Consider the following 27,841-nt stretch of genomic DNA (forward strand, 5'->3'; position numbering starts at 1 on the left):
GGTCACGATTTGCTGCTGAAGAATCTCGTTTGGACATGCATTAAAAATCTGCTTTTATAAAATGGCAGTAACGGGGGAAAGAAATACAACTCAAACATATCCAGTAATACTTTTTTTATTGCAAAACTATACATTTAAAGCGCTCTAGTGTGGTTACTTACAGCGCATGAACTAAGAGGTTTGTTTCTCTCGATTCTTAAATCAAACTTTTTGCAGGAACACAGCGTGAAAGGATCTCTGTGATGTATGTGTTGTTTTTGGAGAGGAGCTCCTGCTTCATCTTCCTCAGCGCTGTCTTCACCTCTTCTTCACTCATGGTGGCAGCAGGGAGGGACTTGGCCTTCTCCAGGAACTCCTGGATCAGGGTTTCCCCGTCCTGAAGGAGAGAGGCACATCAGGTCAATTGTTCCTGAGGGATGTTACTACTGCCAGTACACACATCTATCTGTATACCATCATTATATCACTGATGCTGGGAAGCTTGATGGCATTGTACCAGGTAAGGTCAAACCTATTGCCGTTGGTGTACAATTTGTTTCTGTAAAATGTCCTGAAGGGAAAACCAGCTTTTCAGCCTCAAAACAACATTTACTGTATGTATTTTAAATATATAAGTATAGTACATCATAACAATTATAATACCGTTTGTCCTAAATTGCCATTGAAAAGTTAAGTATGTCTCAAACTGTAAAGTGCATGTAAAAAAAAAAAGGTATGAACACTTTTTTATCATTGGATACCACAAATAATATAGAATTTAGAGAAACGTTATGCTTCTAATGAAGTTGGGGTCGGGTGCTTGTTTCTAATGAGGCCATGATGCATGATTGTATGTAGGTTGCCATGACAGCTGGACGGTGAAGCACTGAGCCCTACTTGTTTGTCCATGCGTCGTCTCTTGGCCTCGGGCCCCTTCTCCTGCTTCCCCCCCGCTGGTTCCTGGAACTCCTCCAGCTCCTCCGCCTTTTCCTTCGCCATGGCCACCACCGATGGCGGGAAGCAAGCCAACTCGGCCACATGGATACCGAAACTCTGGTCGCACACACCTGAACACAGAGTCAGGCGACGGGTCAGGTCACAAAGCTTGTTACACTACATTCATAAACTCCCCAGCCCTAAATATGTGCCCACCGTGTTTGATCCTGTACAGCATGGTGAGAGTGTTGTGTGAGGTCAGAGCGGTGACGTGCAGGTTGTGGACGGTGGACTGCTGCGCTGCCAGGGCCGTCAGCTCGTGGAAGTGAGTGGCGAACAGACAGAAGCAGCTGATTTTGGAGGCGATGTGTTCACTTATGGCCCAGGCCAGACCAAAGCCGTCGTACGTGGACGTGCCTCTTCCGAGCTCGTCGATTATGATGAGAGAGTTCTCTGTTGCCGAGCTGAAGGGGCAAAACGTGCAATGAGTCAAATACGTTGTGCATCATTTTAAGCTGTTAGCAATTTGTGTGTTTGTTGTTACCGCAGGATGGCAGCCGTCTCCAGCATCTCAGACATAAAAGTGGACACTCCTTTGACCTGGCTGTCTCCCGCTCCCACCCTGGCCAGGACGCTGTCAATCACACTAAGCTCCGCCTTTTCACACGGCACAAAGCAGCCGATCTGCGCCATCAGAGCGATCACTCCCACCTGACGGATGAACGTCGATTTACCGCCCATATTTGGTCCTGTGGAGACAAGAGTTATGTGTGACCATTGTCATGTGCCTTCATTCTCAGAACTAGGGGGGAAAGCATCTGAAAAAGTGTGAAGATTTACGCAAATTAAAATCTTTACAGATAACCTGACCTCTGGGATTGAAACACAATTCTCACACACAGGGAACAACACAGAAAGAGATTCTTCTTTGTTTGTATTGGCTGTTGTGTGACTGATCTCTGAATTGACAGAATGGGTGAAAAGGAGACTGAGAAGTCGGTTTTTATTCTTGAATCATTTACTCCCATAAGCTTTGATATGTTTCTCAACAGACTTGCAATGCAAGTGTTTCATATGTCACTTTGGAAGTGCGATATCTGGTCACACCTGTAATGATGTAGAAGTTCTTCTCTCCCTGGGTGAAGGTGATGTCGTTGGGGATGAAGGCGGTGTCAGCGTCAGTCTCCATGCAGGGATGTCTGGCCTGCGTCAGCTCCATCCGCCTGCAGCCGTCCGCCAGCAGGCGAGGCCGCACGAACGGCACAGGAGCGGAGACGGACGCCACGGCGAAACTCACCACGGCATCCAGCTGCGCTATCACGTCGCTCATCGCCTGGAGAGGATCCACGTAGCCTGGTGGGTGATGAAAGGTTCAGCACTTCAAATGAATTGGCAGAGAAACGGGAGACTGCAGCATGTGCGGGCTCCGAAAAGATGTGTATCTGGTTAAAGAACACCATCTGACTAGAATGTTAATCCACTCTCTGTTTACAGTACACTACAGTGTGTTGCCCTTTGTAGAAAATGTGCATGAAATCATTTGCTAGAAGGTCACATAAGACAAATCCGGGATCATCGTGCCGACGTAACGTCTTCTGTCTCAAATCAATGCCATGCCGATGAGCCACAGTGAGCAGCATGTGATGGCGTTCCTCACCTGAGGCGATGTTGATGATCTCTTTGACAATGGCGTCCTGGGCCCCCTCGTACTCCTCACGGTTCTTAGTGTACTCCTCGTTCAGAGAGCTCAGCTTCCTGTAGACATGCGAGACAACAGAGAGTCAGCTGACAGGGAGAGAGCATCTATACGAGGAGGACGTGAGGGTGTGTGTGTGTGAGTGGGTGTGTGAGACTGACCCGTTTGTGAAGCGCACTCCGTTCTTCTGGACGTCCAGCGTGCTGAACTTCTTGTTGTTCCTCAGAGTCTTCTCCTCCTTGCAGGTGACTCTCAGGTAGAAGCCCAGCATGGCGTTAGACTCCAGCTTCACCGTCTTACCAGCGTCCAGACCTGAAACACAACGCTACTGCGGTGAGCTCAGACGCCAATTCAAACATCAGTGTCAAACAGTCAAACATACAGTCATGTACAGACACAAAGAGAAAAAGGACCATACACACACTTTGCAAAAACGTATACTCTATAAAATAGGTAGCCACATAAATGTACAAAACACTGAAATAGCTACATTTGTTTGAAGAATATAATATAAGTGTCTATTGTGTTTACTTTACTTGTTCTTATGCGATAAAGTTAGGCTCGTATTCACTTAAGGCGAGACACGGCAGGCAAAAACATCGTTTTTCAAGTACTGGTCAATTTTGAGATTTTGTGCTCTTTTGATTCTATAACATGTTTTCTTTCAGGCTTTTGGAAGGAAAACGTACAAAATACACATTTAAGTGTTTATTTTACTATAGTTTGTCTATTTGCGTCTGTAGATTTCTCCTAAATTCACCAAAAGTTAGCATTCTAACGTAACATAAAGTACCGCGGCCGACCGCTGTGTGCACCATGTCATCAGAGGTATCGCTGGAAAGCTGTGTCTCTCCTGCACAATCTCATCGGATCCAAATATGGTCATTTCCTTTGTATCAGCAACCAATCGTGAAAGCACAAAGGGGTCTTAAACCAAGAAACGAAATCTCATTGGCTGGTGTCAATTTCTGACAACGTGATTCGTTCAGATGCGTCACGTGGTGTGCTAAAACACTTCCTGGTTAGCTTTCCGCTAGAAATTGAAATCTCAAAATGGCAAAAGAACGTCGAAAAAAACGTTCACAGAGAAGACGACAACAATTGTCACTTGCACGAAGCAAGGTTATAATAAAAAAAAATGACCCCGAACATGAAATACCTTCACGGAGTGCGTTGATGCGCAAGCTGTCATCCAAAGAACAGGAGGGTTTAGCGAGCGCCTCACTGCAATCTTTAAAGTTCGTTTTCTCAAAATGAGTTTTTTCTCCTACTCTGAGTTCGAAATTTCAACTTCAGTAGCACGTAAATACACCAAACCTTCCAGTTATATTCCTATCAATATTATGAAGGCTTTTACAGAAGGGTTTGTTCATATATCATTCATAGCCTGAATTATACAACATTGTATACCTAAAAACATGGCGAAAATTGATATTTTAGGGCTGTTGAACAGTATTTTCTGATTTATGGAATGATAAAAAGAGATATCCAAAATCCCTTCAGTAAAAGCCTTAGATACTAATATGACTACAAAATTAAACAAGAATTTTGAACCTGGCTTTATCCAAAGTTCAGATTTCGATTCCTGAAATGTGTTAAAATATGTGCATATTTAATGAGATAATGGATAATTTGCATATTTAAACATGCTATTTCAGAAACTTGTAATACAAAAAACAATTGCCTTATTGTAAGTAATTAACTGGAGAAATTTCTAGCTGATACCTTTAACTTAAAAAAATTACCCTATTCACCTGGGGTGTCTCGCCTTAAGTAAAAATCATGAATAATGTGACCAATTTTCCAAATAAGGCTGTGCAATAATAACATACTGTGATATGAAGGCATTTCTAGATCTGCAAAGATTAATCTATTACTTGTCAGCTATTATTTTAATCGCCAACTGTTTTAAAAAGGGCCCTATTACGCTTTTTCTTTCCTGTAGTGTTTGATATAGGTTTTTCTGCATATAAATGAGTATGAGAAAAAGAAAGACCCTTTTGAACTTTAAAGCATGTAAACCAGAGTGTCCTGCACGGGTCTGATTTTCAAGACCCGCTCCCGCGACGTGCAATACCGAACCCTCCCCCCGCACATATAGCCAATTAGTTCCGCAAACCGACCCGACCCATCGGCACAAGATCCGCAAACCGACCCGAACCCGCATATCCTATGAGCAGTGAAAACATGCAATTATTAACACACGCAGTTGCGTGACAATGCTGTATTCTCCGAGCTTCGCCTTCACCTCAGCCATTTCGAATGTGGCGCACTCGGCAGCAGATTGATGCGGTGCAGAGGTTAGGATTATACGCAGTCCCGCAGGGGATAGGTCTGAGGATTTAAACATTAAATTAAATTATTATTATTTGTAATATCTTTATTATGCAACACCCGCAACCCGACCCGCATCTTCTTTGTTTGACCCAGAACCGAACCCGGATTTTTTTTTTTTTTTTTTTAAATACCAGTGTTTACCACTTTTTTGAAGATCTGAGTTACTGCCATCACACATTTCCTGGGAGAAGGACATACGCGTGGCCAATTGGCAAAAAAAATAAAGATCTCAATCAAATCAAAATGTGTCTATTGGAATCATACAAAGTCAAATGTTCCTATAGTTCCAAGTAAAATGTAACAACATTAATTTCACGGTGCTGCTGTTTAGGAGGCTTTCTGACCGTCTGTGGGAATCTGCCACAGAGATCCTCCACACTGATAAACCTAAGAGTCTATACCAGGCATGGGCAAACTAAGGCCCGCGGGCCATATACTCAGCCTCAGTTGGGCTTTTTAATCTGGCCCGCCGAATATTGGTACAATATTCATGACGCAAACGATGACGCAATAATTCACCCTTGAACCTAATTCACCTCTGAACTTGCATCTGTAACAATGAGTGGAAGAAAAGTAAAGTCGACAATGAGTGCCGAGTGTATAATGAGGAGTGGACAGCTAAATATTTTTTCACCGATCTGCTACTGGCCCGGCCCGTCTTTTTAAAAAAAAAACTTTTTAAAGACTTACATTTTAAAGACTTAGAAAACGTCATTCTTTTTTTATATATATATATATAAAGACAACATTCTCAAAAATAGTTTACGGTTTTTTCCATTCAGCCTGATATTTAATCTTGGTCTTTAATTTTTTTGCGATGTGAAGAATTGACTACACAAGAAAAGCGCATGATGACCTCACGGTGTAATCGAATTGCTTTGACTTCTTTGTCACGCATATTAAAAGCTCATCAGCATATGCGTGCAGTCACGCCATTTAAATACAGAATAAACTCATTTTCACAGATATCCGCTAGATAGATAAACTTGGTCTCAGTGCCGTGTGTGTGTGTGTGTGTGTGTGTGTGTGTGTGTGTGTGTGTGTGTCACCTAGTTCTCTGGCTGCACTGTTCAGCACCGCCTTCATGCTCTCCTCCAGCTCGTCCATCTTTTCTCTCAGCTCGCTCAACACGGGGTCGAATGACGCCTTCACCAGGAACTCGTGGTGGTCAATCTACACAAAACATGCAAGAAAAGAAACATGCGTGAAGAATTAAATAGAATATTATGGGAGCAATATTCTTAAATTGTACATAAAATACTAGAGCAAAGACCTGGTTCATGTCCAGCGTGGTTTCAATCATCTCCTGGTATTTAACAAAGTCAGAGTTCAGATCTCTGAGAGGAGAGAGGAACACCGCCTCCAACAGAACCTCGTAGCTACCTGCAACACACACACAGGAAATCAAGCTATGTAGTACACACGGAAGATAAACGAATGCACTGCAGTGTGTGTATGTATGTGGGCTACTAATGCATGTTAATCACTAGTTTATCAGCTACACCTCCAGCATCCAATGTACCAAAATATCAAACAAGAAGTTTTAGAATTCATAAAGAATGTAAGCAATTTAGCAACAATCAGAAGGTTGAGGGTACAGATTCATTGTATATGAATGGGCTACAGCAGCTGGAGACTATGTCAGGTAACAAGGTTTCAGTGGAGAGAAAAGTGACTCTTTATTAGGTTCTGGACTAGTAATGGACAAATCCAGGATTATTTTGCATCATGTTGACAGTTGTGGAGTAAATAGCCAGATTAATGAAGGTTATGAAGGCCATAGGAGGAGGAGCAACAAACTGCACCAGCAAAATAAATTGGCCCCATGGTGTACAGTGCAGTAACACATAGCATGACCTGCAGCTTTGTGTACCTGAGTATCTCTCCAGGGCGCTGACGAGTGTCGGGAGGTGGCTCACAGCCTGGTAGACGCGGTAGCAGTCCTGAAGAGTCGCAGAGTGACGCTGGAACTTCTTGGACAGACGGTGAAGGTCCGGAAAACGCCGCAACAGATCCTCCTGACAGGTCTGCCTGAGCTCAGAGTCACACACAAAGCTCTCCACCATGTCCAGCCTATAAACACGCCACAAAAAACACTAAGTTTGTCCTATGAGCTTATTGAATTCCCCTAGAATGTCTCAAATGTATTTCTTTTCTAAATGTTGATAAACGTATCTATAACCAGGGGTGCACATAACTCTTTTAGTGAGTTACTCAGATGAGCAGCAGGAGACAGCGTTTGGTACTCAACCCACATGAAGCGTGGTTTTAATAAGTATAGTCTTCCTCACTGTCCTCCTCGGTGTCTCCTTCACTGTCCTCTAGTTCCTCTTCTTGCATGGTAGAGGATGAAGATGCTGCAGATGCACCTCCCTCCCTGTCCCCGTTTAATCCTCCCATTTGCTTTCTCCAAAATGTGAAGTCTTTGCATTTCCATAAGCCGATACCAAGAAATGATCACCTGACTTGAAGTCATATCTGATTTCAGATGTGGGAAGTAACCAAGTACACTTATTTATGTACCTTACTCAAGTACAATTTTAAGATACTTGTACTTACTTATTTCTATGTTATGCTACTGTGTACTTCTACTCCACTACAATTCAGAGGTAAATGGTATACTTTTACTCAGACTTTAGTTCCACCTGGAGTAAATTCACAAGCTACCCTGCCGTATACAAAGTCATTCAAACTAGCTGCACCTTCACCAGCTTTGAGAACACTTTAATGATCAATCATTATAAAACATATCATATATATTATTCTGAAATGGACCAATCTACACAATGACTACTTTTACTTTTGGTACTTTCACTATATTTGGATGATAATACTTTTCTACTTTTACTTGAGTAACATTTTGAATGCAGGACTTTTACTGTGACAGAGTATTCCTACAATCTGGTGCTTCTACTTTTACTCAAGTACAATATCTGAGTACTTCTTCCACCTCTGTCTGATTTCAAAGTCTTCCATTAACACCCTGAGGAAGTTTGTAGCTCTGTGTTTTGCTCCAACTTGTAAATAAAATGGCAGCAGCTTGACCACAGAGCCTGATTGTTGCGATCAGCTGATTTGGTGCAGTTCTCAGTGTGTGTACCAATTCAGATTTTTGTCATGTACCTGCGTACCAGTTATGTGCACCCCTGTCTATAATATAGGTATCCAACACATTGAAATAACAACACACATGATGTCATTTTATCTCTCAACAGCTTCTTGATCTGTAAACTGAAGGTCCTGGTTCATTCATATTATATGACGTAGCTTAAATCACTGAACAGACGTGAGGTGATCCACCGGTGAGAAAACAGAGGTGATGGGCTTCAATTCAAATACGCCTCAGAACATGAAGAAATCTTTGGTCTCGACAGTTTGCTCCCATCGCTGTATTACCTCTCCTCTATTTTGGTTTTGTCCATGAGAGGCTGTTTGATCCACTGGTTGACCAGCCGCTGACCCTGCGGCGTGCGGCACTTGTTCAACAGACCGGCCAATGAATGAGCTCCACTTGTGTCATCGGGGGCTCCCTGCAGGAATCCATTAACAGGTAAGGATAATACACATTTCCCAGGGTTTCTATAACACATGTTTATCTCTGGGGTAAAAGAAACAACAACAATTAAACACATTTTTTATCATTAGCATATAATCAGCCTCACCCATATATAATGCTCCAGCAGCGGCAACACACGAGGCGCAGTACACACTATCCTGGGTAGTTTTCATTTCATGACCACAAGGCTTAAAAGATTTCAACTTTCTCTTGAGAAATAATGTTCCATCTACCAATTATGGCATGCGGGACATCTCTAGTCACACCATGAGCTCTGTGGCTTTGGGAAAGAAGCCAATCAGAGGCACAATGCTTCCTTGTTGAGTTTGTGAATTTGGTCTGCACTCAAAATCTAAAAAGCACATGGTTTAAGCTGCAGACTTAAACTATGTCTGCGTCTAACGGTTCCAAACCTCTGTTAGACGCTCACTAGGGGTGTAACGGTACACGTGTGTACCGAAGTGTACCGAACGAATATAACGTTAAACGTAAAAAATTGAGAACGTGAACAACTTCTTGGAAGTAATCTCAGGTGCTGCGTCGCAGCATTCAGAGTCATTTGCTCACATTGGGTTCAACGCGTCATAGAGCGAGCAAGTCATTTCATTGGACGAGAGGCATACTATGAGAGCTGGTCACAGGGATGCGTTCAAATGTAGTCAGTAATTTGAGGAACTGTCGAAATGGCGAACGCAGATAAAGTTGAGCTCGAAAATCCTCCAGCATCATTGAAGTCTCCGGTTTGAGAACATTTTGGTTTCGCAGTTACGTACAAGGATGACGGACAAAGACAGGTGGACCGAACCAAAGCTGTTTGTCGGCATTGTTCAACTAACATTGGTTACGCGGCTGGCAATACATCAAACTTGCACACTCATTTGAAAAGGCATCACCCGAACGTGAATATCACCGGTACCAAAAGAAAAAAGACTGAAGTGCAAACCCAACTCCCACTAGCATGTAAGTCTCCACCACTCGCAGAAAGTTCAGACCGAGCCAAAGCTATTACAAACGCCAAGTATCCTTATGTTGCCATGTTAGCAAAGCGCTACCTGGCTGTATCTGCTACCTCTGTCCCTAGCGAGAGGGTGTTCTCCACAGCAGGAGACATTGTTAGTGCCAGCAGATCTGCCCTTTCGGCAAGCAATGTGCACAAGTTAATTTTTCTTTAAACAACATGAAAATACAATGACAAGCAAGTCCTAATGTCAAGCCGGCTGCTTAGGTACTAGTACAGTTCAAATACAGATTATTTCAGTTCATCGAAATGCTGCACCTTAATGTTCATTTTATTATATTTTGTATTTATTTGAGTGAATATTCACAGTTTAATAATAATTAAAAAATAAATAAAAATATTTTATGTTTTGTGATAATTTTTTCTGCTGTACCGAAAACTTACCGAACCGAACCGTGACCTAAAAACCGAGGTATGTACCGAACCGAAATGTTTGTGAACCGTTACACCCTTAACGCTCACGTTACAAAACTCAAGTTAAAATGTGGAATTCCTTTTTTACCTCCATTGTATCTGAGGGTATAAGGTTGATAGATATGTGAAATAAACCCTAGTCAAACCAAACTGCATGCATAACAGGAAAGACACAGAATGGTTCTTTTGTGATTTGGATTCCCTGACCCTTTCTGTAGTTTCTAGCTAAGTGAATTGGGTGAAAGCCTTGAAGACCTGGCTCCTGTCACTGACCTGGAAGAGGTTGAGAGCCCTGACGGCAGCGTTGTCCAGCCTCATGTACTGACCCAGGTCCAGAGAGGTCAGACTGAAGGAGTTAAAGTTGGACTCGTCAGAGAGCAGCTCAAGGAAACGCACCACTGCAGCCAAGCACGACATGGCCACCTGAGAACAAAACCACACACAGACTACCATAAGTGAGAGGGGATATCAAGCGCTCGGAAGATAAATAGAGATTTTACAGTAGCCAAATCTGGCATTTACATTATCTTGTACTGGATACTCGTGGGTCAACAGTTGTCAAAAGGTGTTATATGTTCCATGGGCTTATTATCTAATACATCTGATTATTAAGGATGAGATTGTCCTGTTCAGTGCACTTGGGTACAAGTTCAGAATGCTTGCTTACTAATTTATTTCTTGTTTTGTTACACTACGAGGGAATTTGCAAGATTCTAATTTCTCCTGGGAAAAACACCATGCAACAGAATCTATAGTAATGCATGTGGTGCTGTTGGGTTTCTAACTCCTTGAGTGTACGAGAGCTCTTTCTATGTGATCACCTGTTTGTCCAGCTCAGGCAGCGTGTTGCTCGCCACACTCTCTCCCTTCTTGGCCCTCAGCAGCCGGTTCAGATCCTGGACCGTGTCTTTGCTGCTGAACTCCGCTCTCTTCCTCTCAGAGACCAGCACGCCGCCTCGCTCCACCACCTGCACAAACACAGAATAACAACGATGTCTTCACACCGTAATTGCACATGCATTCACAACCTACTTCTGCCTATACTGTTAGTGGGCGTACAAAAATGAATACATTAAATATATTGGAAAGGTCCAGTTACAGGCTTCGAAATTGATTGGACAAGACATACAAAATCTGGTCTTGGCAATTATTATGGGCATTTTCTCCCATTTTATAATAATTATTTTTGTTGCAGCGGATTTATTTTTTGCTTTTTTGAGACTTATACATTTTAGGGAATTTCTCATACATAGGCTACAATACAAAAGCTGCAGAAGCTTAAATATTAATGTATAGTTTTTTATATTTATGGAGCATATAGTCACTCACTTAGGAAATGTATTTAAGATGGAGGGCAGAGGTTTTGCTGTCATCAGTCCCTGACCATCACATACCTCCCGTAGTTTACTGCCGTCAGTGTTGCCATCGCCCTGGGCCAAGAGACACTCTTTGGGGCCGACCTGGACGAGAAGAGACTCCAGGTTGGAGAAGATCTCGTTGTCAGGAAACTCACACACTCCCATCATCCTTTGGGCAGCGTCCAAATAGCCAACCCCGACCACGCGCTGTCCGTCAGCTCCTGTAGCAACACGCACGGCTACAATTCCTGCACTCCCCACTGCTCCGGTTCCCCCGCCGAACAGAATCTCTTCAAACTGAGTCAAGTTTCCTGGAGAGGCCTGGAAGGGAAGAAAATGGGCATATGGACCACAGGCAAGAGATATAAACACAGAGAAACAAACCTTCCCTACAATAACTTAAGTGGTGAACCAACATTGTCATATTATCATCTTTTGTTAGCGAACAGTTGCTAACAAAGACATCAAGCAATAACAGAGCATCTTAACTCAGTTTTTAGTGTCTACCAAATCTTGAGGGGAATTTCTGGCAAATACACAATGAGACGAAACTTACTATAATTCTTGGTAAAGCACAGAAACCCTTTTCACATTGTTTAAGCAATGGCTTTTGAGAAGGAAATTAATTAATTGCTTGGTAAAAATTGTTCAAGATCTGAAGATTTATAAAGACGTTTGACGTCTTTTGGCACTTTAAGACGTCCTTATGAGGTTGATCAAAGTATTTAAGTGGATTTATACATATATCAATTTAAAAACGAAGTATTTGCAAATATATCTGACCATAATGTAATGCAATAATAGTCAGTGCACACCGGGTGAAATTATCAAATGCTGATTAAGGCATGCAAAACTAAAGCTTTACAAGCAGTACAAACCATACAAAGACAACAAAGTATATTGGAGTACAAGCACAATGAAATAACACGTAGCACTACATTTAAAATCAGAAAAAGGGAAAGAGTATATATATATATATATATATATATATATATATATATATATATATATATATATATATATATATATATATATATATATGCTGACAAGCAGGTGTAATTCATGAGGATATTTGATTAATTTTCTGTCAATGCATGGATTCTAAAGACGTCGACTTTATGCTTATGTTGATCTCTGATTATGTTGTTTTTGATTTATTTGATCTCGATATAACTAGGGGGGGGAAGGATTTCATCATGTATTGTTCTGATTATTATGCTTCTTCATTCATGCACTGCAGCTGAGTCTGCGTTACCCTGATGAATGCTATCTGTTTGTTTGATGTGGCACACTGCAAAACCAATTGCACTTCGGGGACAAAGAGACTGGGCACACAGACATGTCATCGGTAGTCATCACGATACCTTGTACTCAAGCTTCCAGTCTTTGCTGCTCTTGCTGTGGTTTTTGTAAACTTCCACTCTGTACTGCCTCACCAGCAGCAAGTCTCTCACAAAGGCCTCGAAGTTCATCTTGCTCAGGCAGACACTTTCCAACTTGCGACTCCCTGTAGACAAACACGCCCATATTAGTTTTAATTTGTTATGCAAAGCTCTTTAGCTAATGTGGCAGAAGGTGTGGCTAATACATGCATTTGTAAGTTAGTTAGCTTAGCTTGCATCACAACTGTTAGCTTGGAGCCGCCAGTCTGCCGGCTCCAGCTACTTGGTTAGCTAGCTAGTGGAGGTTACCTGAGCCCAAATATTTGATGACCCCATTCGTCTTGAAAACTTCCTTGGCCGCGAATACTGCATCTTTTCCGTGGACAGTGTAGAAGTCATTACGGTCAAATATTCTGAAAGTTGTGTCCGGTTTCTCCGGCATGGAGAAAATAAAGCTTAGAAAGCCACTTTCGGCTGCACTGTCCATAGACAGGTTGTGTTTCGGTTGCACCGCCATGCTGGAATCTCCCGCCACCACTGTGGCCAAACCGGAAACTACGTTCTTCTTCTTCTTTATACGGTTTTATGGTGGGTGACAACCAGCGTTATAGGTGCATTACCGCTACCTACTGTATTGGAGTGTGGACCAGAACGATCTACCAACCCCCAAAAAAGAATAAAGAAAGAAAAGAAAAATGTTTAGTTGTCTTTATTTATTGAGTTTGTCTTAAATACTATAAAAGTCTCCCTGACCCAATGTCTAATATATCTGAGAGTGTTGGTTGGTCCACTCCAAGCTTCCTGATTTCTGTCTTCAGAGTTTGTCTTTCTTGTCTGTATTTTTTGACTTGGCAGTTTTAACTTCTTCTTCTTCTTCTTCTTCTTCTTCTTCTTCTTCTTCTTCTTCTTCTTCTTCTTCTTCTTCTTCTTCTTCTTCTTCTTCTTCTTCTTCTTCTTCTTCTTCTTCTTCTTCTTCTTCTTCTTCTTCTTCTTCTTCTTCTTCTTCTTCTTCTTCTTCTTCTTCTTCTTCTTCTCTTCTTCTTCTTCTTTGGGGTTGTTTGTGGATTGCAAAGCAACGTAAACTATGCATACAGCCTGCTACCGTATCGCAGTGTGTTGATTCATGCATTGATTGTTTTAAGAAGTCATATTAGCATTTTTACTTTTTATAAGCCTATTTTGTCTTGAATATTTCTCATTAAAGAAGAATGGATTTTGAAATGTACAACATCATCATTTTTGGTATCTTACATTTTTAAAGCGAAATGACTATATTGTGTATTATGAATCGTTTACATCAGAGCCGGTTTACATGTATGCTAGTTTTACAACTGACATGGAAACAATTATAAGAATGTTTGAAGTTCTTAAAGGACTTTGAGTGCAGTCAAAACAATTATATAATTCGTCAGCTGTGGGGACAATAAGTGTTTTGTTCTTTTAAATAAAAGTGCAAAACATGAAGGTTAATTTCATGCCTGCATGTGAGAGTTACGTGACACATCTGCTCCCTTTCAGTGATTAATATTTGACCGTGAAAACCCATGCAGCCTTTAAGTTTCCAAGAAACTGCATGAATAATGTCATCAGCAACCATTCAATACTAACGTCTTGTGTTTGTTTGTAGAACAACAGTGATACTGTGTTTAATCAGGGTTGCCAACTTTGGGTACCTGGCTGGAGTGAGATTTTGATATCATGGGTTTAATTACACATACTGTATGCGCACTAAATGACTGCTATCGTGTCAGTAGCAGACCTTAGCATATATATATATATACGAATACACAATATTGGACACAGACTATAAAGGGCACAAAGTTTCATTCACAAATGAAAGTCAAACACATGTTTGTTTCCACTGTTTTATTGTGTGCCTGTCGCGATAAGCAATTCATTGACTTATCGTGGATAAATAAAAATGAACTCCATAACTTTTCTGACCTCGATACATTTCCATTTACATGAGGATGTGACTAGCAGTTTGAAAGGATGTACTTGAATTATTTTTATATATTATCATTATGTCAGTGGTCTAAAATGGTCATACAACGGTGCCGACAATATTATCGTTTATTGCAATCATTTCCGGGAAAATGTATCCAACAAAATGAATTACCGTGAGAGGCCTATACATGAAACACACACACATCTACAGACTTACTCCAAACTGTCAAATATATTAATTAACTCTCACTCATATACTCTTTGACTCTATTTTTGGCCTAGTAGAACAATAAGCAGCAGACTTTTACTTGTTATCATTTCTATTGGATCTTAGATCTGCGCATGCGCAATACGGGTCGGTGGCTTGACCAACCGTCTCCCACTGCTCTGCTGTCTGTTAACGTTGTTAAGAGTGTTGGGAGCGGGGAGGGAGCGGATCGACAGCTTGAGCAGCTGTCAACTCAACATTGTAAATAACCAAGCAAAAACGATCGCCGGTTCATCTTGTTTTTGGCGTGAGAATAGTTTGGGCAGCGTGAGATTGAGAGTGAAAGCGTGTGTCACACGCCAGATGCGTGAGAGTTGGCAACCCTGGTTTAATACAGGAACTGCATAATTGTTAGAACGCCTGTTGACGCGGCAGTGAATGACCATGACCGCTGAAGACCTGCCACACGTGAATATTACTTGTGATGGTCTGAACATGAGGTATTGTGAACCTTGGCACTATGACCACCATGACTCAATATTGACGTGTCAAAGTCCTTAGGCCGAGACTCTATCAAGCACAATACATTTGGAGCAGTTTGAAGTACTCTCAAGTTTCAACAACTTCCTCTTTCATGGCGAGTGTCTCAAAATGGCGGCAACGGCTAGGGCGTTCCATGTAAAAGAAAGCTTTTAATAACTTGTGTTTCTTAAGAAGGTCTAGACCCAATGTGAAGTCGATCAGATTGAATCTGTAGGATATATTTGTTAAGTTACAGAGCCATTAAATGCCAATTATACACAAATAAATCAAACTAAATGCAAAATAGCTGAATTAATTTTTTCAATGTGTGATAGGCTACTTGTGCTGTGCAAATATCGTAAATCTAGGGTGAAACGTACATCCACTGCTGCTTCGTTAAAGTTTTCACATAGAATATTATATATCAGTTTATAACCCACTGGTGAATTTATAAACGGCGGTTGCTTTTGGTGTTTTAATGAGACTATTAAACGTCATCACTCCGAGCATTATACGCCTTTAGCTTAGCGGTGGTGACTGCAATTTTTGTTTGCTAATAGGCTACTTTCTATTTTACTGAAGCTTTGACCCGAGGTGTTTTTAGTTTATGACAGAAACAGTTGTCCCATATAAAAAGAAATCAACAACTTTTACGTTTTATAATGTATTAAGAGGAAGTATTCAATATAATAGTGGCGCTAAGGTACAAGTAGTGCTTATCAGCGACGTGGAGGCAGGGGAGGCAGAGCCTCACCTGTCATACTCATAGACTGGCCATACTACAATGCAGGGGCGGCGCCAGGGGGGAGCTAGGGGGTGCTGAAGCACCCCCCAGGATTGCTAAAGCACCCCCTAAGCACCCCCAATAAATATGTGTTTTTTTTCCGAAAACTATTATTATTATTTTTATTAAATTTAATTAGAAAAATTATTGATTACATCAATGCAAATGTGAAAGAAACACATTTTTGACCAAAAACATAAAGTCAACACAGGTGATATGATTAGGCCAATGGCCAGCACCCATTCGATTTTTGACCTACCCATAGGCTAAATTACTTTGTGACACTTGAGTGACTTCCTGTTAGCTAGAGTGCCAAATTATTTGCTAACAGCAAAGTGAAACATTTATCGCTTTTAGTCCTTAAACGTCCACGTGTGGACACTCAATCAAAACCACCTGAAAGCGAGAGGGATTCTGCACATAATAGCGTGAGTACAAGTAGCTTACTTCTGGGTCTCTGTGTTTAATTCAAGCTCTGCTCTGTGTGTGTGTGTGTGGCACGAGCCATTTTGTGTGCGTGCGCGAGCGAGAGAGAGAGCTCGCGCACCGGTGGGTATCTACTGGAGATCGTTGTGGTTAGCATCTGGTGCTAGCTAGCCAAGCTAACGGATATAAGGAGCTTTTTCAACAACAAGGTGGAGGGAGAACTATCTCCTGTCAGACTGAGAGTCTCAGATAACCTCAGCTCAGGTGAAGTAAAGGACTCAGTGTTTAGATAGTTAACTTTAGTCTAGTTATCTCAGTGGGTCTCAAACGGTTTGTTTTAAAAGGGGAGTGATTTGTAAAATATCTATAAAGAAATAGAAAATCTGTTTACAGTTCTGATTCATATGGGTGTTGAGATGTATCCATATATCTCTTAATGTTGCTCTCAAACAACACCAGATTGATGCTTTTAACTTCAATATTTAAAAATATCTTCCCGGGGAAGCATGCCAGACCCCAGGAGGTGAGGTCCACCCCCCACTTGTAAAAAATAGCACTTTACCCCTGCTTACACCTATATGCCGTGAGCTGATTATCGAGCCTTCATTGTAACAGTCGCGGATACACTGTGTGTGCGTGTGGGGAGTGTTGCAGTAGAAAATTCAACTGTAGCGCTGGTGCATTAATGGGAAACCCTTAATGTTTGAGCACCCTCTATGAAACGTCAAGCTACCCCACAGCACCCCCTAGAGAAAATCTCTGGCGCCGCCACTGCTACAATGTAACGGAAAAACAACTAAAGAAAAACTAAATAGTAATAATAATAAAATGTCTTCACTGATCTGTGTTGTTGATTTATGTATGATTCCAATTGCTTTTTATAGTCAAAATCAGCGAATTTGCCGAGCTCCGCTACAACTACGGGTAGCGATGAGAAGTGAGGCAGGGACGAGCTCTGCCTCACGTAAGCCCACAGTAATTTGCTGGAGCGCGGGCACTAATTTAGCGCGGGCACTTATTTTGTGAGCCAAGCCAGTTACTGTGTGGTAAGGTGAGGCACAGATGAGCTCTGCCTCACCTCAAAATGCGTCACCTCACAGAAACTGTCTGGAAAGCGGGCACCATCTCACTGTATGTCACCAATGTAATGTTTGTAGATCCCTTTATTACATTTATCCTCGCCATCCATAGTCTCTAAATAACTTATTTCACGTATATATGATATTTAGGCTCGCCGTACAACGGCAATGAAAAAAGCACCAGGGGAGGCAGCCATAACCTCTGCCGCACTGAAGGGGGCGCACGTGAGCCCACAGGTCCTTGTTGCTACTGTTATTCTACGCAGAGACGGTAGACCGTAGACTCAAACAACAAACTAGACTTTTGAAACTAGAGGAAGATAAGGAGGACTTTTACAAAAAAGTAATAGAGATTGTTGTCCAGAAGGATAGCATGGACTTCATCTTCAAGTCAAGGTAAGACCACATTGGTAATGAAAATGGGATCTTACTAAGAAAGAACAATCCAATATTTAGATTGTGGGTATCCTTTTGTTGAACGGTCTGTTTAAAATGAATCGAAACATCAGACCAAAAAAGCTTTTGAAAATAACAGAATATTTCGATTAAGGTCAGAATATAATATTTGTAAATCTGACTCTGAAAGAGTCAGTGCCTCACCAGCCATGAACCTCACCGCACGTCACTGGTGCTTATACATTTAAATGTTAGGTCATGTTATCATCACATTAGCTGTTGAATAGATTTATTACCAAATAAACTTTATTTTTAGAGTGGGAATATTTCACAAATACTTCAAACTCAAATTTACAAATCTATTTACAGTGAGGTTTTTGTAATATAAGACATTGTTTTTTAACTTATTTGAAAAACATAATTTCCTCCAAACACTGAGCAGAAATCCAAATCTAATTATCTAAAACAATATTAGATATTATTAAAAAATATAATTATTATTAAATATTCAATGTCTGGAACAAGCTGACTCATTTAGTAAAAAAGTACACTTTTTGTGAGCATTTAGAAGTGAAGGACTAAATTAGATGTTTATCCAAACCTGACAGCATGACCACTATGTTCGCTGTAACTCTAAAAACATGAATGAATCCTATTTGACTAAGAACAATTTCTGATCAGGTGACCTATTTTGTATTGAAACAATTCAATTGATGAACTGTAAACCTCCATAGTAAGTACACACGACAGGCAGGAGGAGGGCAGCTCTGAGCCATCATGGACATTAAGGAGCTCAGGGTGTCATGAGCTCAGCAGCACAATTGTTCGTTTTGGCTGAGAGAACCGATTCTCCCCTGTTAATAGCAGTAAGCACGCCGTCACTGACAATTTGTTTCAGATGTATGAGCCACTGTTTCATCCTCCTCCATCCTGCCTTTTCTTACAATCACTTTTTAACCACCAATAGTGTCCATTTATCACTCGTTCTAGAGCTTTGTTCTGGGCTGAAATATCCATTGGATACCGTAAACAGTATCTTCATGGTCGCAGAGGATACATCTTAATGACCTTAGTGATCCCCTGACTTTTTATGGGGAGCATATCTATGTACTGAAGGTCCTATGTCCCTCTGCTCATTATCCTCTTAATATGATGCATTAATGAGACATTTAAAATAGTATTATGTTCTCAGTGAATCTTTTCCCGAAGGTCAATAATATCGGTTTATATTAGGCTACATGGGGGGGGGGGGATTTCCTCACATTTTTCAGGAAGACATTTTTGAGACATTAGACATTCATATCTCAACAGAGGTTGAATTGATTTTTACCATTCAAACTGCATTTGACACATCCAACTCCCTTCACTCTCTTGTGTTTGAACTGGGAAGATAGCCCTAACCAATCTCTTACAATAAGGGTCCTGGGAACGGGTATATCCATATTTCATTCATGTCATGTTAAGGAAAAAATGGTCATTTGTATCCCTTGCAGGGCTTTCCATATTATCCCAAAATGTTTAAACACACATAAGTCCTTTAAATTAAATATTTTAAAAGGCAATGGAAATGGATATTCATCACAATGTGGAATAACACTTAGCACACCTTTCATGTTACTTGAAGGTCTCACAATGACATTGATAGTTCAAATGATGAACCTATCAGCAAAACTGAATAAGCCTCATGAATGAGCAGCAACATTTCTTCAACTATAGTGTGTTTGATTTGGGAGTTCCTACAATTTTAGAAAGAAATATTGATGAGCGGAAAATGTATTGTGCAGCAATATTTTTTGTTTTGAGAATGTGCACTCTGCACAGACACCACAGACTTCCTGTCAACTTGTTCTTAGGGTCCTCATAGATGAACAGTAGTCATGTGCGCTTTGGTAAAGCATCAGCGTGTCTTCTATTGAATGAAGATCATGTTTTGAACATTCAAAATTCAAAATTTTGATTATCCATTCACTGTTGAGTTAATTTATGAATCAAAAGACTCTTCTGGCTTTTCCAAAATAATGATTGGCTTCTTTTTTTTTACCTGGAACATCTTTGGGTTTTGAACCATTGGTCTAACAAAACATTTGTGACCTTAGGTTCTGAGAAATTGTGATTGATTGACGATATAAACGTAAAAAATCTTGATTGATAATGGAAACAGTTAGCTACACATTATAAGACCATACAAATATTGAATCTCTATCATCATGCAAATAGCATGCACACCAGTAGGCTACGAATACGAATTATTAGTAGTAGTACTATAAGAATATAGTATTTTTTTAAATGTTCAGACAATACTGATCAATGATTTGTTTTTATTCATGTCTAATATACCTGGATTTTGCTTTTTATTTATTGATTGTATATCATTTCATATACGGAGTATTACACAGCTGTAAACTAAGCTTTTTCTAGGTTAAATTGAAAATAAACATAATTAGCATAACTTTAAATAAATAATGCCTGAGCTCCACGTGAAGTCATGAGCGTGCAGTCAGAAAGAGGTCTGTCTGATTTCCAGTAAAGAAACATAATGAGAGCAAATGATGATTTGTCAAGTGATGAACAAAAATCAGTTACATGCCCTATGGGTTTCAAGAGGGGCGTGGCTTTCTGTGATGACATTCACCCTGCTGACGAAACTAATGTTATGACGTGCGGCACCTTGACGAACGATGCACATGAGGCACCCTGTTTGGGCTTTATAAACACGGTGAGCACCGGGAACAGGACTATCTCTCCAGACCTGCACGGTATCTCAACTCCAGGACTATCTCTCCAGACCTGCATGGTGTCTCAACTCCAGGACTATCTCTCCAGACCTGCACGGTGTCTCAACTCCAGGACTATCTCTCCAGACCTGCACGGTGTCTCAACTCCAGGACTCTTCTCAGCTCTCTGTTTCCAGAGTTAAACACACCAAATAAACAACTCCAACATGAACGGCCACTGCAACGTAAAGGTCAACGACACCGTGGAGGAGTTCCACAGCAACAACAGCTTCAGCGACCTCCTCATCGACAGCAAGAAGTCCGTCGTGCACCGCAAGCACGAGACGTCCCGCAAAAAGGACGAAGACCAGTCCCGCTTACCTGCGCTCGAGGCCGCCTACACGAGCATCCTCCGGGAGCTGGGGGAGGACACGGACCGGCAGGGGCTGCTGCGCACGCCGCTGCGCGCCGCCAAGGCAATGCAGTTCCTCACCAAGGGCTACCACGAGACCATCGAAGGTGAATCAACAGGTCCTTCTGTGGGGGGGCTTTTCTCTCTCGAGGATGCAGGGTGGTACACAGTCACCAATGTAGTATGGTCTTGTTTTTATCTTACTAATGAGAAAAGTGCACTGCAAATACAACACCCTGAAATGCAGTTTTGTTGATTCCACCTGGAAAAAGCTGTAGTTTGTGATGGGAACATTTTCATTTGATTGCATTCAATTGTAGGCTACACAGAGTAATAGTTTTGCTCCTTAGTATATAAACACCTTATTTGATTTAGGGTTTAGGAGTTTTCTCTACACCAGAAGTTCCAAAAGTCTAGTAATTCACGTATCTGATAATGCAGTATAGGCTTTTGAATAAAATTGGACTGCTGGTGGTAAAAACAAGATTTTCGAAAATTGATATTTAAGTGGATATTCTTTCAAACCTGTGTGTTTGTGTCCCCAGACATCTTAAACAACGCCATATTTGACGAAGACCATGATGAGATGGTGATTGTGAAGAACATAGACGTGTTTTCACTGTGCGAACATCACCTGGTGCCATTTTTTGGCAAGGTAAGACAAAGCATGTGGAGTGTTAGTGGGTTAACAGCAAATATTGGATCATCATTAAATTGGGTTTCTAAGTCAGCATTTTAATTGCTAATATTTGCCATCCTTTGATCTGATTATGTGACCCCTGCACTCACTGGCTGTCATCTCTCTCTATAGGTTCACATCGGGTACATTCCCAACAAAAAAGTGGTGGGACTGAGCAAGCTGGCAAGGTAATACACACACACACACACACACACACACACACACACACACACACACACACACACACACACACACACACACACACACACACTGTATGTTTCTGGTGTTACTGCAGGCTGGCTGCGTTCTTCTGTTATTTCAGCGCATTGACCTGGAGGATTAAGTCTAAGCCCAGTGGCCATCATCCAGTCCCCTCATCAGACACAAGTCTGAACTCTATCCGCTCTCGAGCCATGAGAAAATCCCTTCAGACCTGTGGGAATCACCAGTTATTATCACAGCCTCTCTGTCGGTCACCTTCTTTCTCCCTTTCCTAAAATATCACACCATCTCTGAATATACAAACCCAGAATAACAGCAACAGTGTCGTTGGGTTAGAAAAGCTTGCAGTTGAGTCTTGCACTACAGATTCAGAGAGTTCTGTAGGGTGAATCATTCACAGATGTAGGGTCTGTACAGTTAGACAGCCAGAGTAGAGGCTCCACTCTGTGTTTATCAAACGATGAATCATTATTACGCCTGATCTGTAATCAGTCCTCTTCTTTTTGCTTTCTGCAGGATTGTAGAGATCTTCAGTCGTAGGCTTCAAGGTAAGCTCCCAAAGAAATATGCAATATAATAGTATTTGCATTTAATTACAGCACTTTTCTTGTAGTTTACCGAATAATTTGAATGCATCTGGTGTCATGATGTTTACATATATGTTATTGTTTCAGTTCAAGAGCGTCTTACCAAGCAGATTGCTGTGGGAATATCAGAGGCTCTGCAGCCAAAAGGTGTAGCTGTGGTTATTGAAGCATCGTAAGTACACACACGCACACACACACACACACATACAACTTCCATTATCAGCATAATGAAATCAGAAACAGCTCTTCCACTTATACACATTGTTAAGGTCTAAGCCTCTCCTCAATGCTGTAGCTGCAAATGTGATTGTGACATGTGTGTGTTTGCAGGCACATGTGTATGGTCATGCGTGGTGTGCAGAAGATGAACAGCCGCACAGTGACGAGCGCCATGTTGGGGGTTTACCTGGAGGATCCCAAAACCCGGGAGGAGTTCCTGACTCTTTCACGCAGCGCCTAACAGACGTCATTCACTCCCGGGCCTTTGTAACACACGGAAAGCTCTAGAGTATCTTTGGATTCTAATCTGACTTGTTTATTTTTATTTACAAACCACGAGCAGGAAACACAAGCTGCGGTTTGATGCAGGATCTCTGGAGCTCGCCTCTATACACTGACGCCTGATAGTTTTCAGTCCTGCTGCAGAAATCTATCACTGTGTAGGAAATATAAGACTCACATTCTTGGTGCCTTTGGTAGATCTTTTAGTCTTACATGGCAATATTGTTATAAAGTATGAAACCTGATAAAATGTCAGAAATTAAGATGTTATCTGTTTTTCATTTGAAATATCCTTGGTGCTTTAGCTGTTACTCTTACACCCTTTCTTGCTTTATTATCATATTTAGAATTTGTTGATTTTAAACATCAAATTATTTATGTGTCATTTATTGATACATTTATCAAGTCTTTGTAATATATAACATTTATAAAGATACTAATTATTATATCTGCTGTCCAAAGTATAGAAATGATGCACTGAAACAAAAAGATGACCAATGCTGCATGTATTTGGCAGATTCATTGCGTTAATAAAATGACGAAAACATTACTAAAGTTGTCAGCGTTACTTTGTGTCGATAAGAGAGAGCTGTCCAAAAGGATGTAAGAGATGTACTGATTTAGTCAAATAACCTTTATTTTCACCGATTGATTTTGGCTGAAAAATATATATTTTTAAGGAAGCGAAACATTTTTGTAACAGCTTTTATTTGCCAAGCTTGGGAGAGAAGGTTTTTGTGTATGATGTGAAAATAGTCAATACTGGCTTATTAGCACTAAGTACAGCTAAGGCTGATGGGAATGGTATTGGTTTTGCTGGTATTATAGACTAAGTCTACATCATTAGTGCACAAACATTAGATTCATTGTTTCCTTGAGTACCATTGACAGATACAGTATATAGTTCATGATGAATACTATAAGTATTTAGTAAGGACTTGGAATACGGCCAGGTATACACATGATCTTTGCATCAGTATCACACACCCTACAAATGACATGAACATTTGGGGCTCTAAGGTTGGCTATTAACTGGATACTGTTGTCCCTGAATGCACCACACCACAGAATAACAGGGGCAAAAGGTCAGTGATAAAAATGATATATCCACTTGTAGTCGTTTCTTTTTTTAGAAAGGGTTATTCTGACTCATTTGCTACATCCCACCTTGACCTACTCTGTATATTGCGTGTGTTAGTTGGAGACTGATGCTGTTTTTGTGCTGTGGCGCAACAGCATAAATCAATAATGAAACATAAATACAAGTGTGTGCGCATATGGTCGAAGGCCTGAGGCAGAGAAGGGCCTTTAAATATCAAAGGAGGAGCCTGTTGTCAGACAACCTGTGAACTTTAACCTTTATCTGACAGCAATGGAGAAGTGGGTATCTCATCTGACAACGGAGCATGCCGTTTCTTAATGTGATTATGGAAGAGTAAACTAATTATTACAGGCATACAGGACAAATATAGGTATGATGTGCGTAAGAGGCTAGCAGTGTACCCTTTATGCGTCAGGTAGAGGTATAAAATACTCCTTTCAAATGTACTTTATATTGAATGCTTTAATTCAATCAAAAATGCCACACATGATACATCACATACAGAAATCAACCTATGTTTTAAAGAAAATATATATAACGCCTGAGTTTAAAATATACAAGGAAATCTATAAGCCTCTAGTAGAGTAACAGGTGATGACCGGTGGTTTATTTGGATACAAAGGTGCTTCCCTGTGTACGGCCACTGTAATAGTTCCAGTGGCATTATATGATATTTTGTAATAAGAGGGCAAAGCCAGCTCCAAATCTCTTTCTTTCACAAAAGGTGGGGAAAATAACATAAAAGAGTTATGGCTGTATGTTGAGCACGATATTGTGGAAGCTTACTCAAAAACATACACTTCCGTGTCATCCTCACATCTGTTATTCACTCGTCGTACTGTTATCTGTTCGGCACGCTGTCACACAGATGTCTGTCTGTAGTTTTTGGTGTCCAAAACTTTCTTTCCACACATTGCACAGATTCCTGGAGTGGCAAAAAAGGAAGCAGGCATAAGAAAAGCAATTAAAAATAAGAATTAATAAATGTATAGACAGAAAATAAAAGCAAGATCAGGAGAAGGGGCGGCACGTTGTGAATACATCATTGACATCAAATCAGTGTAGTTAGTTGTCATGTAGAACTTGTTAGCCAATCAGGCAGACACAGAGTATGTGCACCTGATCAATATCAATCCAAGATTCATTCTCATTTCGCTCTGATTTTGGTCACCACCAACTCCCGCAGGGATATCATTTGCCTCTTTCGCTGCTTGTTGCTTAGATTGTCGATTTTACATTTAGTAATGGGCATTAGGGCTGCTCGATTATGGCAAAAATCATAATCTCCATTATTTGGGTCAATAATTGTAATTGCGATTATTAAATGCGATTATTCATTGACTTTGAAAACATCCATTTATTGGAGAAAAAAAAATGTGAACAGTATGTTTTCAACAGTTGATTACCCTGAACTTTAAGTATAATTTCACTGAAAACCCAAAAAAAATTATAAAAAAAAAAAAAAAGTAATAATAATAATTAAAAAATAATCGTTTTATTTCGATTACGTTGTTTTCGTAATCGTTACAAGCCATAATCGTAATCGCGATTAAAATACGATTAATTGAGCAGCCCTAATGGGCATGTAGTGTACATGCTGTTAAGAATTAAGTCAACATGTTTACATTAAACAAACAAACCCCCCAGCTGTTTGAAAGGCACACACTACCTGTACCCGCCTAATCCCAAATACCCTGTTAGGTTGCAATTTGTGAACGTTTGTAGTGTTTTGGGAACCATCTGGTAACCTCTCTTTCAAGAAACAGTGTACGAGTTATTCTAAATGATCCACATACTTCTTTGTCAATCGTGTGTCTTGGAACTACTTCACACATACAACATAGTACCTGATCACAGGTGAGGTGTACGATCTACATTGCTTGATACATAAAGAGCTACATATCAATCGTTATTCTCAAGAAAGAACCACTAGCCTTTTTCAGACAATGCATGTTATTTATTAAACATCTGTCAAGTGAGTGAGTTTATTTTACCTTTCTTGTACGCACAGCCCTGACAGTAGTGTGATCCATGCTGATGAACTGAGCTTCTGCAGATCCTGCAGGTAGCAAAACCTGTCTTGCTGTACGGGTCAAACCTGAGAGGGAGATGCATAACAGATACATAACTAGAGATGCACCGATATGTGTTTGAGCCTAGATAGTGGCACTGGTTCAAGGCACACATTAAATGTGTTCAATAAAACCGACATTGTGTGGCTTATGTAGATTTTAACATCAACGTTTGATGGACTTTTTGCAAACTACTCACCTGGCTTTCTTGGAAGTAAGGATCTTGTTTTCATTGAGCTTTCGCCCACCACCCTCTAAGTGAAAGAAGCAGAAGGACCCACATTTACATCATCATCTAAATAACAGTAAATAGAAGTTAAAATCACAACTTCTAAATAACTTAAGTAAAACAAATACTAAAATATATATACATTAAAAAAAGAAGAAAATAAATGTCAATAACGTTTAATCGGAATGAAAAAAAAAAGGTTCAAGTTTGTTTCTATAATAAAGTAGTTATTATCATAAGAGATCTGAAAGCAAACATTTATAAATTATAACATTTAGCTATAATTAAAAACAAATCAAAGAAGGCACTACATGTATATATCATGTAAAGTCATAAAGCCAGCAAGATACAGCCTTAAAATACACTAGTAAGATGTAGTGGCTCTTTCTTGAAGGCTTTATTTTTAAATAAACGCCTTCATACTAAAGTATTGAGTAAGACAGTATTTAAAAATGCCTGCCTTGAATACATGGTTCTACAACATGTAAAGCCTGTTTTTTTGTTGTTATGAAGGAATATGTAGCTCAATATGTCACTCAGTTAAGACACAAACAATAGTTCCCAAGAATCTGTGTCCTCAACTTACCTGTTGTATTCCGTGCTCCGTCCTTCCAGGTGTCAGGTGTGATCACTTTACCGAGCTTCGTCTCGCCTGTAATATTAAGAAACAAACAATGTAAAGAAATAACTCTCAAGTGTAAGGGACAGTTAACCAATATAACGACGAGGAAATGCATCATAACAGTTAGCTAGCAGTCACATAGCATTAGCTCTTGAAGAACCTCAAGCCTTCGCTTACGGCAAATATACAAGTTATTTGAGATTAAAAGCATCCGATATGGGTGATACGTACACTTGTCACAAACCATGTTTCCTTTATGTATGTTTCAAGCAGATACTTATCGTCAAAGGTTGGGGAAAACCGAATAAAAGTGTTAGCTCAGGTTTTGTTTGGCAAAAACATGTACACTTCCGGTCGTTTCTACGTCTTTGTGCCCATCTCACATATGTCCGTCACAGAGGGTCACTGCCCCCTTTCCGATTGTTAAGGTGGTGGTTTTCTTCAAAATAAGAGTCCACTAAAATAGGAAATTGCCCTTGAACGAATAAGATCCATTGATTGATGCTAATGTATTGGATATTATATCAAATGTAAAACTTAGAGAAGACTGTGCAATTATCTCCCATATATTCTACAGCCAATGTGTTCACCTGTAGATATATTTGACATATTATTATATTCTAACAAACACTTGATTTCATTAGGAAACATACTTTTAATTGG

General features: G+C 40.4%; 3 protein-coding genes across 3 annotated transcripts; 1 reads left to right on the forward strand and 2 right to left on the reverse strand.

Annotated features, from left to right (window-relative positions):
- Positions 1-99: 99 nt before the first annotated feature.
- msh2 (mutS homolog 2 (E. coli)) lies at positions 100-13,562 on the reverse strand. Its single transcript, XM_034212955.1, has 16 exons — positions 12,986-13,562; positions 12,659-12,801; positions 11,331-11,615; positions 10,758-10,904; positions 10,210-10,359; positions 8,345-8,478; positions 6,822-7,021; positions 6,222-6,331; positions 5,998-6,121; positions 2,773-2,923; positions 2,573-2,670; positions 2,023-2,268; positions 1,460-1,664; positions 1,132-1,379; positions 877-1,046; positions 100-376 (listed from the first exon to the last, which is right to left on the reverse strand). The coding sequence occupies exons 1-16, from the start codon at positions 13,191-13,193 to the stop codon at positions 197-199; spliced, it is 2,799 nt and encodes a 932-aa protein (XP_034068846.1). The 5' UTR covers positions 13,194-13,562; the 3' UTR covers positions 100-196.
- A 7,038-nt stretch (positions 13,563-20,600) lies between these two features.
- Positions 20,601-23,703, forward strand: gch2 (GTP cyclohydrolase 2). The gene is made up of 6 exons (XM_034214212.1): positions 20,601-21,271; positions 21,710-21,819; positions 21,976-22,031; positions 22,582-22,613; positions 22,740-22,824; positions 22,983-23,703. The coding sequence occupies exons 1-6, from the start codon at positions 20,980-20,982 to the stop codon at positions 23,110-23,112; spliced, it is 705 nt and encodes a 234-aa protein (XP_034070103.1). The 5' UTR covers positions 20,601-20,979; the 3' UTR covers positions 23,113-23,703.
- A 984-nt stretch (positions 23,704-24,687) lies between these two features.
- cript (cysteine-rich PDZ-binding protein) lies at positions 24,688-27,577 on the reverse strand. Its single transcript, XM_034213986.1, has 5 exons — positions 27,410-27,577; positions 27,143-27,208; positions 26,527-26,581; positions 26,250-26,353; positions 24,688-25,180 (listed from the first exon to the last, which is right to left on the reverse strand). Exons 1-5 carry the CDS (start codon positions 27,423-27,425, stop codon positions 25,116-25,118), a joined length of 306 nt encoding a protein of 101 aa, XP_034069877.1. The 5' UTR covers positions 27,426-27,577; the 3' UTR covers positions 24,688-25,115.
- Positions 27,578-27,841: the final 264 nt, after the last annotated feature.

Source organism: Gymnodraco acuticeps, unplaced genomic scaffold, assembly GCF_902827175.1.
Source record: "Gymnodraco acuticeps unplaced genomic scaffold, fGymAcu1.1, whole genome shotgun sequence".
Classification (NCBI taxonomy): domain Eukaryota; kingdom Metazoa; phylum Chordata; class Actinopteri; order Perciformes; family Bathydraconidae; genus Gymnodraco; species Gymnodraco acuticeps.